The 12,564-nt window shown below is 40.9% G+C and overlaps 1 protein-coding gene across 1 annotated transcript in view; it reads left to right on the forward strand.

The window, feature by feature from the left end:
* The window catches only part of LOC138663757 (zinc finger protein 1-like), a 28,128-nt gene that overhangs the window by 11,744 nt on the left and 3,820 nt on the right, over nucleotides 1–12,564 (forward strand). The window contains exons 2-4 of the mRNA XM_069750084.1: nucleotides 11,844–11,990; nucleotides 12,116–12,295; nucleotides 12,378–12,501. Of these exons, the coding sequence (XP_069606185.1) occupies nucleotides 11,913–11,990; nucleotides 12,116–12,295; nucleotides 12,378–12,501 (382 nt within the window). The 5' untranslated portion in view covers nucleotides 11,844–11,912. The remainder of the gene's footprint in view (nucleotides 1–11,843; nucleotides 11,991–12,115; nucleotides 12,296–12,377; nucleotides 12,502–12,564) is intronic.

The raw sequence follows: 12,564 nt of genomic DNA on the forward strand, positions 1-12,564 counted from the left end.
GACTGGCGGCAATGACTGCATTAAATACTGCATAGGACATGGGTTTTGTGTGCCCCCTGACGAAGGCAAGCCCGAAACGTGCCTTGGGGTGGGCACACGCTCCCCTTGGGTCCTCACCAGGAGCTGCGTACTCTGCACTGTACATCCAGGTAAAGAGCCAAAACACTGTTTGTACCCCAAAACAGAATCAATAAAAACTTCATCTCAGGGTGCAAAAAATAAACCTTCACACCAAAAATGGAGATGCTTTAGGTCTCAGAAAATGGCGACATAAGCAATTTCTTTTTCTTTCAAATTTCAGGTTTTTTTTTCATCACTTAAATAAAAAGAACCTATACATGTCTGGTATCTGCGTACTTGTACTGACTTTGGGAATCATAATGGCAGGTCCGTATTACAACATAGCGAACATGTTAAATTTTTTAAAAAAAAACAGTTGTGCACTTTTTTTGTAATTTCACCGCACTTGGAATTTTTTTTTACCTGTTTTCCATATGGTAAAAATCAATGGTGTAATTCAGAAATACAATGCAAAAAACAAGCCCTCATGCTGCTATATTGATGGAAAAATAAAAAATGTATGGCTCTGGGAAGAAGGGGAGCAAAAAACGAAAGGCAATTCGCAAGGGCCTGCGTGAAAGGGTTATTACCCCCTTCCCCTTACCAAAAAATGCAACACAACTAGAACATGTAACATTGCTAAGTAGCTTCATGCCAGGAAAAGAACATGCAGTATTGTTGTTGGGTGTAAAATTGCTAAATTAGACTATTAAAACAAGTAATAAAAGATTAATATTAACCCCTCTGTGACCTTAGACGTACTATCCCGTCGAGGTGCCCTGGGCTTATCTGACCCTGGACGGGATAGTACGTCATAGCCGATCGGCCGCGCTCACGGGGGGAGCGCAGCCGATCGCGGCCGGGTGTCAGCTGCTTATCGCAGCTGACATCCGGCACTATGTGCCAGGAGCGGTCACGGACCGCCCCCGGCACATTAACCCCTGGCACACCGCGATCAAAGATGATCGCGATGTGCCGGCGGTGCAGGGAAGCACCGCGCAGGGAGGGGGCTCCCTGCGGGCTTCCCTGAGCCCCCCGCAGCAACGCGATGTGATCGCGTTGCTGCGAGGGTCTCCTCACCTCCCTCCCTGCTCGAGCCCCGGATCCAAGATGGCCGCGGATCCGGGTCCTGCAGGGAGGGAGGTGGCTTCACAGAGCCTGCTTAGAGCAGGCACTGTGAAGGCTGCAGCGCTGCATGTCAGATCAGTGATCTGACAGAGTGCTGTGCAAACTGTCAGATCACTGATCTGTGATGTCCCCCCCTGGGACAAAGTAAAAAAGTAAAAAAAAAATTTTCCAAATGTGTAAAAAAAATAAAAAAAAATATTCCAAAATAATGAAAAAAAAAAAAAAATATTATTCCCATAAATACATTTCTTCATCTAAATAAAGAAAAAAAAACCAATAAAAGTACACATATTTAGTATCGCCGCGTCCATAACGACCCGACCTATAAAACTGTCCCACTAGTTAACCCCTTCAGTAAACACCGTAAGAAAAAAAAAAAAAGAGGCAAAAAACAACGCTTTATTATCATACCGCCGAACAAAAAGTGGAATAACACGCGATCAAAAGGACAGATATAAATAACCATGGTACCGCTGAAAGCGTCATATTGTCCCGCAAAAAAAGAGCCGCCATACAGCATCATCAGCAAAAAAATAAAAAGTTATAGTCCTGAGAATAAAGCGATGCAAAAATAATTATTTTTTCTGTAAAATAGTTTTTATCGTATAAAAGCACCAAACCATAAAAAAATGATATAAATGAGGTATCGCTGTAATCGTACTGACCCGAAGAATAAAACTGATTTATCAATTTTACCAAACGCGGAACGGTATAAACGCCTCCCCCAATAGAAATTCATGAATAGCTGGCTTTTGGTCATTCTTCCTCACAAAAATCGGAATAAAAAGCGATAAAAAAATGTCACGTGCCCAAAAATGTTTTCAATAAAAACGTCAACTCGTCCCGCAAAAAACAAGACCTCACATGACTCTGTGGACCAAAATATGGAAAAATTATAGCTCTCAAAATGTGGTATTGCAAAAAATATTTTTTGCAATAAAAAGGGTCTTTCAGTGTGTGACGGCTGCCAATCATAAAAATCCGCTAAAAAACTCGCTATAAAAGTAAATCAAACCCCCCTTCATCACCCCCTTAGTTAGGGAAAAATAAAAAAAAATGTATTTATTTCCATTTTCCCATTAGGGCTAGGGTTAGGGCTAGGGTTAGGGCTAGGGTTAGGGCTAGGGTTAGGGCTAGGGCTAGGGTTAGGGTTAGGGCTAGGGTTAGGGCTAGGGTTAGGGTTAGGGTTAGGGTTAGGGCTAGGGTTAGGGCTAGGGTTAGGGCTAGGGTTAGGGCTAGGGTTAGGGCTAGGGTTAGGGCTAGGGCTAGGGTTAGGGCTAGGGTTAGGGCTAGGGTTAGGGTTAGGGTTGGGGCTACAGTTAGGGTTGGGGCTAAAGTTAGGGTTAGGGTTTAGATTACATTTACAGTTGGGAATAGGGTTGGGATTAGGGTTAGGGGTGTGTCAGGGTTAGAGGTGTGGTTAGGGTTACCGTTGGAATTAGGGTTAGGGGTGTGTTTAGATTAGGGTTTCAGTTATAATTGGGGGGTTTCCACTGTTTCGGCACATCAGGGGCTCTCCAAACACGACATGGCGTCCGATCTCAATTCCAGCCAATTCTGCGTTGAAAAAGTAAAACAGTGCTCCTTCCCTTCCGAGCTCTCCTGTGTGCCCAAACAGGGGTTTACCCCAACATATGGGGTATCAGCGTACTCAGGACAAATTGGACAACAACTTTTGTGGACCAATTTCTCCTGTTACCCTTGGGAAAATACAAAACTGGGGGCTAAAAAATAATTTTTGTGGGAAAACAAAAAGATTTTTTATTTTTACGGCTCTGCGTTATAAACTGTAGTGAAACACTTGGGGGTTCAAAGTTCTCACAACACATCTAGATAAGTTCATTGAGGGGTCTAGTTTCCAATATGGGGTCACTTGTGGGGGGTTTCTACTGTTTAGGTACATTAGGGGCTCTGCAAACGCAATGTGACGCCTGCAGACCAATCCATCTAAGTCTGCATTCCAAATGATGCTCCTTCCCTTCCGAGCCCTCCCATGCGCCCAAACGGTGGTTCCCCCCCACATATCGGGTATCAGCGTACTCAGGACAAATTGGACAACAACATTTAGGGTCCAATTTCTCCTGCTAACCTTGGAAAAATACAAAACTGGGGGCTAAAATATAATTTTTGTGGAAAAAAAAATATTTTTTATTTGCATGGCTCTGCGTTATAAACTGTAGTGAAATACTTGGGGGTTCAAAGCTCTCACAACACATCAAGATGAGTTCCTTAGGGGGTCTACTTTCCAAAATGGTGTCACTTGTGGGGGGTTTCTACTGTTTAGGTACATTAGGGGCTCTGCAAACGCAATGTGACGCCTGCAGACCATTCCATCTAAGTCTGCATTCCAAATGGCGCTCCTTCCCTTCCGAACCCTCCCATGCGCCCAAACGGTGGTTCCCCCCCACATATGGGGTATCAGCGTACTCAGGACAAATTGGACAACAACTTTTGGGGTCCAATTTCTCCTGTTACCCTAGGGAAAATACAAAACTGGGGGCTAAAAAATAATTTTTGTGGGAAAAAAATTTTGTTTTATTTTTATGGCTCTGCATTATAAACTTCTGTGAAGCCCTTGGTGGGTCAAAGTGCTCACCACACATCCAGATAAGTTCCTTAGGGGGTCTACTTTCCAAAATGGTGTCACTTGTGGGGGGTTTCAATGTTTAGGCACATCAGTGGCTCTCCAAACGCAACATGGCGTCCCATCTCAATTCCTGTCAATTTTGCATTGAAAAGTCAAACGGCGCTCCTTCCCTTCCGAGCTCTCCCATGCGCCCAAACAGTGGTTTACTGCCACATATGGGGTATCAGCGTACTCGGGACAAATTGGACAACAACTTTTGAGGTCCAATTTCTTCTCTTACCCTTGGAAAAATAAAAAATTGGGGGCAAAAATATAATTTTTGTGAAAAAATATGATTTTTTATTTTTACGGTTCTGCATTATAAACTTCTGTGAAGCACTTGGTGGGTCAAAGTGCTCACCACACCTCTAGATAAGTTCCTTAGGGGGTCTACTTTCCAAAATGGTGTCACTTGTGGGGGGTTTCAATGTTTAGGCACATCAGTGGCTCTCCAAACGCAACATGGCGTCCCATCTCAATTTCTGTCAATTTTGCATTGAAAAGTCAAACTGCGCTCCTTCCCTTCCGAGCTCTCCCATGCGCCCAAACAGTGGTTTACTGCCACATATGAGGTATCAGCGTACTCAGGACAAATTGGACAACAACTTTTGAGGTCCAATTTCTTCTCTTACCCTTGGAAAAATAAAAAATTGGGGGCAAAAATATAATTTTTGTGAAAAAATATGATTTTTTATTTTTACGGTTCTGCATTATAAACTTCTGTGAAGCACTTGGTGGGTCAAAGTGCTCACCACACATCCAGATAAGTTCCTTAGGGGGTCTACTTTCCAAAATGGTGTCACTTGTGGGGGGTTTCAATGTTTAGGCACATCAGTGGCTCTCCAAACGCAACATGGCGTCCCATCTCAATTTCTGTCAATTTTGCATTGAAAAGTCAAACTGCGCTCCTTCCCTTCCGAGCTCTCCCATGCGCCCAAACAGTGGTTTACTGCCACATATGAGGTATCAGCGTACTCAGGACAAATTGGACAACAACTTTTGAGGTCCAATTTCTTCTCTTACCCTTGGAAAAATAAAAAATTGGGGGCAAAAATATAATTTTTGTGAAAAAATATGATTTTTTATTTTTACGGTTCTGCATTATAAACTTCTGTGAAGCACTTGGTGGGTCAAAGTGCTCACCACACATCCAGATAAGTTCCTTAGGGGGTCTACTTTCCAAAATGGTGTCACTTGTGGGGGGTTTCAATGTTTAGGCACATCAGTGGCTCTCCAAACGCAACATGGCGTCCCATCTCAATTCCTGTCAATTTTGCATTGAAAAGTCAAATAGCGCTCCTTCCCTTCCGAGCTCTCCCATGCGCCCAAACAGTGGTTTACTGCCACATATGGGGTATCAGCGTACTCAGGACAAATTGGACAACAACTTTTTGGGTCCAATTTCTCCTGTTACCCTTGGTAAAATAAAACAAATTGGAGCTGAAGTAAATTTTTTGTGTAAAAAAGTTAAATGTTCATTTTTATTTAAACATTCCAAAAATTCCTATTAAACACCTGAAGGGTTAATAAACTTCTTGAATGTGGTTTTGAGCACCTTGAGGGGTGCAGTTTTTAGAATGGTGTCACACTTGGGCATTTTCTATCATATAGACCCCTCAAAATGACTTCAAATGAGACGTGGTCCCTAAAAAAAAATGGTGTTGTAAAAATGAGAAATTGCTGGTCAACTTTTAACCCTTATAACTCCCTAACAAAAAAAAAAATTGGTTCCAAAATTATGCTGATGTAAAGGAGACATGTGGGAAATGTTACTTATTAAGTATTTTGTGTGACATATCTCTGTGATTTAATTGCATAAAAATTCAAAGTTTGAAAATTGCGAAATTTTCAAAATTTTCGCCAAATTTCCGTTTTTTTCACAAATAAACGCAGGTACTATCAAAGAAATTTTACCACTATCATGAAGTACAATATGTCACGAGAAAACAATGTCAGAATCACCAGGATCCGTTGAAGCGTTTCGGAGTTATAACCTCATAAAGGGACAGTGGTCAGAATTGTAAAAATTGGCCTGGTCATTAACGTGCAAACCACCCTTGGGGGTAAAGGGGTTAATGGATTGCAGCACTAATGCGCAATTAAAGTGTTTCTAAAGATCCGACCTGACATCGGGTGTGGACTAATGCTGCTACACTCTGGACAGGACAGTGACGCGACATCTCGGGTAACCAAGTAAATGTCCGGTTACAGAGGTGATCTGGCACCACTCCACAGCTGCAGGTTTTGTGCACATGTCCTATTTTACAATATACTTGCTTGTTAGTGCTGTAATCCACTAATAATATTCAAGGTCTCATAACAATTATTAACTAGCATAAATAATATGGAACATGTGTAGATTTTACTACGATCTGCACATATACCATCTTCATTTCTCTTAACAAACCCCGGGAAGTTTGAGAATCTGTGGTCAAAAATAACTATTATTGTGAACAGTTAAGCAAGTTGAAATGAGCTATAAAAGGCCTAAAATTAAAGATGACACATTTCCTTTGTATTTTAGGATATAGATAGATAGATCTGGAGTGCTCTCAGTGAGAGAAACAAAATAGGAATCTTGTGGGTGTGATACCTGTTTAATGGCTAACAAAATATAGTGAATGATGTTACAAAGCAAGCTTTCGAGACGGCTTGTGTCTGTTCATCAGGCTGGTTTATAGGTTCTGCTAAGCAGCTGTCTAGCACTCTAGCACTTAAAGAGGCTCACAAAGCAGGAGAAGTCTGTAAGAAGATGGCAAATAAATCGAATTGCCTTTCTGTTAGTTCGAAATGTAATTAAGAAATAGCAGTTAACAGGAACAGTGGAGGTCAAGATAAGGTCTGGAAGACCAGGCAAAATCTCAGTGAGAGCTGCTTGTAGCATTGCTAGAGAGGCAAATCAGAAAGCTCACTTGGCTGCAAAAGACCTTCAGAAAGATTTGACTGACTCTGAAGTTGTGGTACATTCTTCTACTGTTCAGAGACACCTGCATATATATGGTCATCAGAAGAAAATGTCTCCTACGTCCTCACCGTAAGGGTATGTGCACATGTCTGGATTTCTTCAGGATTTTTTGCGTGTTTTTCGCGATAAAAACGCTATATTAATTCTTAAAATTCGCATGCATATGCATCCTATCATTTAGAATGCATTCCGCAATTTTTGTGCACATGATGCGTTTTTTTCCACACAAAAAACGCATTCCGGAAAAGGAAGCATCATGTTCATTCTTTTTGCGGATTTCCCATTAAATTATGGCATTTGGAGTGTCTGGGGAAAAAACACAAAAAAATCCGCCAAAAAAACGCACAAAAAACGCAAAAATTATGCATGCAGAATTCCTGCAGAAAACATCAGGTTTATCTCAGAAAAATTCTGCATGCATTCTGGACGTGTGCACATACCCTAAAATTCAGCATCACAAGTATGCAAAAGAACATCTAAACAAGCCTGATGCATTTTGGAAGCAAGTCCTCCGGACCGGTGAGGTTGAAATAGAACTCTTTGGCCACAATGATCAAAGGTACACTACCGTTCAAACGTTTAGGGTCACCCAGACAATTTTGTGTTTTTCATGAAAACGCATACTTTTATTAATCAAATGAATTGAAAATCTAGTCCAGACATTGACAAGTTTCAAAAAAAGATTTTTATTTGAAATAATAATTTTCTGCTTCAAAACTTTGCTTTCATCAAAGAATGCTCCCTTTGCAGCAATTACAGCATTGCAGTAGAAATTTTACCCCATGCTTCCAGAAGCCCCTCCCATAAGTTGGTTTGGCTTGATGAGCACTTTTTGTGTACTATACGGTCAAGCTGCTCCCACAACAGCTCAATGGGGTTGAGATCTGGTGACTGCGCTGGCCACTCCATTACAGATAGAATACCAGCTGCCTGCTTCTTCCCTAAATAGTTCTTGCATAATCTGGAGGTGTGCTTGGGGTCATTGTCCTGTTGTAGGATGAAATTGGCTCCAATCAAGCGTTGTCCACAGGGTATGGCATGGCATTGCAAAATGGAGTGATAGCCTTCCTTATTCAAAATCCCTTTTACCTTGTACAAATCTCCCACTTTACCAGCACCAAAGCAACCCCAGACCATCACATTACCTCCACCATGCTTGACAGATGGTGTCAGGCACTCTTCCAGCATCTTATCAGTAGTTCTGCGTCTCACAAATGTTCTTCTGTGTGATCCAAACACCTCAAACTTGGATTCATCTGTCCATAACACTTTTTTCCAATCTTCCTCTGTCCAATGTCTGTGTTCTTTTGCCCATATTAATCTTTTCCTTTTATTAGCCAGTGTCAGATTTGGCTTTTTCTTTGCCATTCTGCCCTGAAGGCCAGCATCCCTGAGTCGCCTCTTCACTTTAGACATTGACACTGGCGTTTTGCGTGTACTATTTAATAAAGCTGCCATAGGCGGACCTGTGATGCGTCGATTTATCAAACTACAGACTCTAATGTACTTGTCTTGTGGCTCAGTTGTGCAGCGGGGCCTCCCACTTCTCTTTCTAATCTGGTTAGAGCCTGTTTGTGCTCTCATCTGAAGGGAGTAGTACACACCATTGTAGGAAATCTTCAATTTCTTGGCAATTTCTCGCATGGAATAGCTTTCATTTCTAAGAACAAGAATAGACTGTCGTGTTTCACATCAAAGTTCCCTTTTTCTGGCCATTTTGAGAGTTTAATGGAACCAACAAATGTAACGCTCCAGATTCTCAACTAGCTCAAATGAAGGTCTGGTTTATAGGTTCTCTATTCAGCCAAACTGTTTTCAGCTGTGCTAACATACTTGCACAAGGGTTTTCAAGGGTATTGTAACCATCCATTAGCCTTCTTACACAGTTTGCAAACACAATGTACCATAAGAACACTGGAGTAATGGTTGTTGGAAATGGGCCTCTATACTCCTATGAAGATACTGCATTACAAACAAGACGTTTACAGCTAGAATAATCATTTACCACATTAACAATGTATATAGTGTATTTCTAAATCATTTAATGTTGTCTTCATTGGAAAAAACTGTGCTTTTCTATAAAAAATAAGGAAATTTCTAAGTGACCCTAACCTTTTGAACGGTAGTGTATGTGTGGAGAAAATAGGGCACAGAATTTCAGGAATTTCAGAACATCTCGCCAACCGTTAAGCATGGTGGTGGATCAATCATGCTTTGGGGTTGTGTTGCAGCTAATGGCATGGGGAAGAATGGATTCAGTGAAATTTCAACAAATTCTGAATTTGAAACGTTGATGGCTTCTACAAATGGATAATGAGCCTAAACACACATCAAAATCCACAATAGATAACCTCCAAAGGCTTAAGCCCTAAGGTTTTAAAATGGACCTCACATTCCCCTGATCTGAACATCACTAAAAATCTGTGCCTAGACCTCATAATAGCAGTGCATGCAAGATGACCTAGGAATCTCACAGAACTGGAATAATTTTCCAATGAAAAATGGATGAAAATCACTCAAACAAGAATTGAAAGACTCTTGTCTAGCTAGAAAAAGTTTTTACAAGCTGTCATACTTTCAAAAAGGAGTGCTACTAGATACGAACCATGCAAGGTGCCCAAACTTTCACAACAGCCCATTTTCCTTTTTATTTTTAAAATGTAAAAGATTTAAATGTTTTTTTTTCTTTGCCTAAAATACAAAGTCGTTTTTTAGAGGTTTCATCTTCAACTTGTTTAATTGTTCACAATAACAGTAATTTTGACCCAACGTTTACATGCCACCGTACATCTCTTTATATGTGATACGTGTGCATTCTTAGGATCTCCCAACAGTTGGTCCATAAAAAATGAGCAGAGCTGTAGAGCAAAGTTGATTAGGAGCCCCCCAAAAATATGTGTAACCCACACATAACTCAGGAATAATTACTTGCTTGATGGAATACCATACATATTACATAAACTTCTGGTCAATACCCAATTGATTTCGCTGTCGGGCGTTGTTAGTAGTCAGATGTAATAACCATGTTCTATGGACTTAAACATCCGAGAAGAAATAGCACTTTTCTTGAAAACTTTCAACTGTATTGTACATACTGTAGTTATAAGACCTCATCATTCCAGAACTTATTGTGGAGTGATGAAATGTATTCAAATGAACCAATAACATTTTATTGACTGTATTATGGTTGTTGTATTGTGCATTGAATTCTTCAAATTGCTAACCATTTCTGAAATTGCCTGAATTAATTTATAACTCCCGTTGTTCATCATTATAGGACATACAGTGGGTACGGAAAGTATTCAGACCCCTTTAAATTTTTCACTTTGTTTCATTGCTGCCGTTTGGTAAATTAAAAAAGTTATTTTTTTCTCATTAATGTACATTCTGCACCCCATCTTGACTGAAAAAAAAATAAATGTAGATTTTTTGCAAATTTATTAAAAAAGAAAAACTGAAATATCACATGGTCATAAGTATTCAGACCCGTTGCTCAGTATTGAGTAGAAGCACCTTTTGAGCTAGTACAGCCATGAGTCTTCTTGGGAATGATGCAACAAGTTTTTCACACCTGGATTGGGGATCCTCTGCCATTCTTCCTTGCAGATTCTCTCCAGTTCCATCAGGTTGGATGGTGAACGTTGGTGGACAGCCATTTTCAGGTATCTCCAGAGATGCTCAATTGGGTTTAGGTCAGGGCTCTGGCTGGGCCAGTCAAGAATGGTCACAGTGTTGTTCTGAAGCCACTCCTTTGTTATTTTAGCTGTGTGCTTAAGGTCATTGTCTTGTTGGAAGGTGAACCTTCAGCCAAGTCTGAGGTCCAGAGCACTCTGGAAGATGTTTTCATCCAGGATATCTCTGTACTTGGCCGCATTCATGTTTACTTCAATTGCAACCAGTCGTCCTGTCCCTGCAGCTGAAAAACACTCCCATAGCATGATGCTGCCACCACCATGTTTGTTTTGGGATTGTATTGGGTAAGGTGATGAGCAGCGCCTGGTTTTCTCCACACATACCTCTTAGAATTATCACGAAAAAGTTCTGTCTTTTATCTCATAAGACCAGATAATCTTATTTCTCATAGTCCGTGAGTCCTTCATGTGTTTTTTTTTAGCAAACTCTATGCAGGCTTTCATATCTCTTGCATTGAGGAGAGGCTTCCGTCGGGCCACTCTGCCATAAAGGACCGACTGGTGGAGGGCTGCAGTGATAGTTGACTTTGTTGAATTTTCTCCCATCTCCCTTCTGCATCCGTGGAGCTCAGCCACAGGGATCTTGGTGTTCTTCTTTACCTCTCTCACCAAGGCTCTTCTCCCACGATTGCTCATTTTGGCTGGACGGCCAGGTCTAGGAAGACTTCTAGTGGTCCCAAACTTCTTCCATTTAAGGATTATGGAGGCCACTCCACTGTGCTCTTAGGAACCTTGTGTACTTCAGGAATTCTATTGTAACCTTGGCCAGATCTGTGCCTTATCACAATTCTGTCTCTGAACTCCTTGGCCAGTTTCTTTGACCTCATGATTCTCATTTGGTGTGACATGCACTGTGAGCTTATATATATCTATATATATGTCTTGTATAGACAGCTGTGTGCCTTTCCAAATCAAGTCCTATCAGTTTAATTAAACACAGCTGGATTCCAAAGAAGGAGTAGAACCATCTCAAGGAGGATCACAAGGAAATGGACAGCATGTGACTTAAATATGAGTGTCTGAGCAAAGGGTCTGAATACTTATGACAGTGATATTTTAGTTTTTCTTTTTTAATAAATTAGCAAAAATTTACATTTCTATGTTTTTCAGTCAAGATGGGGTGCAGAGTGTACATTAATGCTAAAAAATCAACTTGTTTGAATTTACCAAATGGCTGCAATGAAACAGAGTGAAAATTTAAAGGGGTCTGAATACTTTCCATGCCCACTGTAGGTATCCCTGTCTGATCTCTAGATGTATAAAGTACTCTACTACATTATTACAGCTATTAATTGGCATTCCAACTTTAGTAATTGTATTTTTGCATGGTATTTTGTATAACTTTACATTGTCTTATCTTTTTCCCATTCAGGGAAATATAGAATCCTATCAGTGCAGATCTATATAAGAGAATTTTCCTGATTGACTTGACTCATCAAGGATGAATAGTGACAAAGACCAGGTGGCGGAGAAGATATTACACCTCACCCTAGAGATCCTCTTCCGGCTTACTGGAGAGGTGAGAGATTCTGATGACCTCACATTACATCATTCTTATCTATGGGAATAACAGACAGAACTCAAGAGATGAGGACTCTGGAAATGTCTGTAGTGAGATTTATTAATGTGTCTGTCCATAACCAGGATTACACAGTAGTGAAGAAGACCTCTAGTGAGCGCTGTCCGGACCCTGTGTCTGAGGAATGGAGAAGACCCCTGAGATCAATCACAGGGCCTCCACCTCACCCCCTAATGCATGAGGACATCAATGACCAGAAGATCCTAGAACTGACCTACAAGATGATTGAGCTTCTGACTGGAGAGGTGACACTGCTGGGAATGCTGGGATATTATAAAGTAACGCTATGAAGGGATTGGGGGATGATGGTATCATTGTCTGTGTCAGGTTCCTATAAGGTGTCAGGATGTCGCTGTCTATTTCTCTATGGAGGAGTGGCAATATTTAGAAGGACACAATGATATGTACAAGGACATCATGATGGAAGTTCCCCAGCCCCTTACATCAAAAGGTATGAGACCGGACTAAATAGACATGGCTTATCATTATCTGTATGTAAAGAATGAATTCAGTC

This window comes from Ranitomeya imitator, chromosome 2 (assembly GCF_032444005.1).
Source record: "Ranitomeya imitator isolate aRanImi1 chromosome 2, aRanImi1.pri, whole genome shotgun sequence".
NCBI classification, from domain to species: Eukaryota; Metazoa; Chordata; class Amphibia; order Anura; family Dendrobatidae; genus Ranitomeya; species Ranitomeya imitator.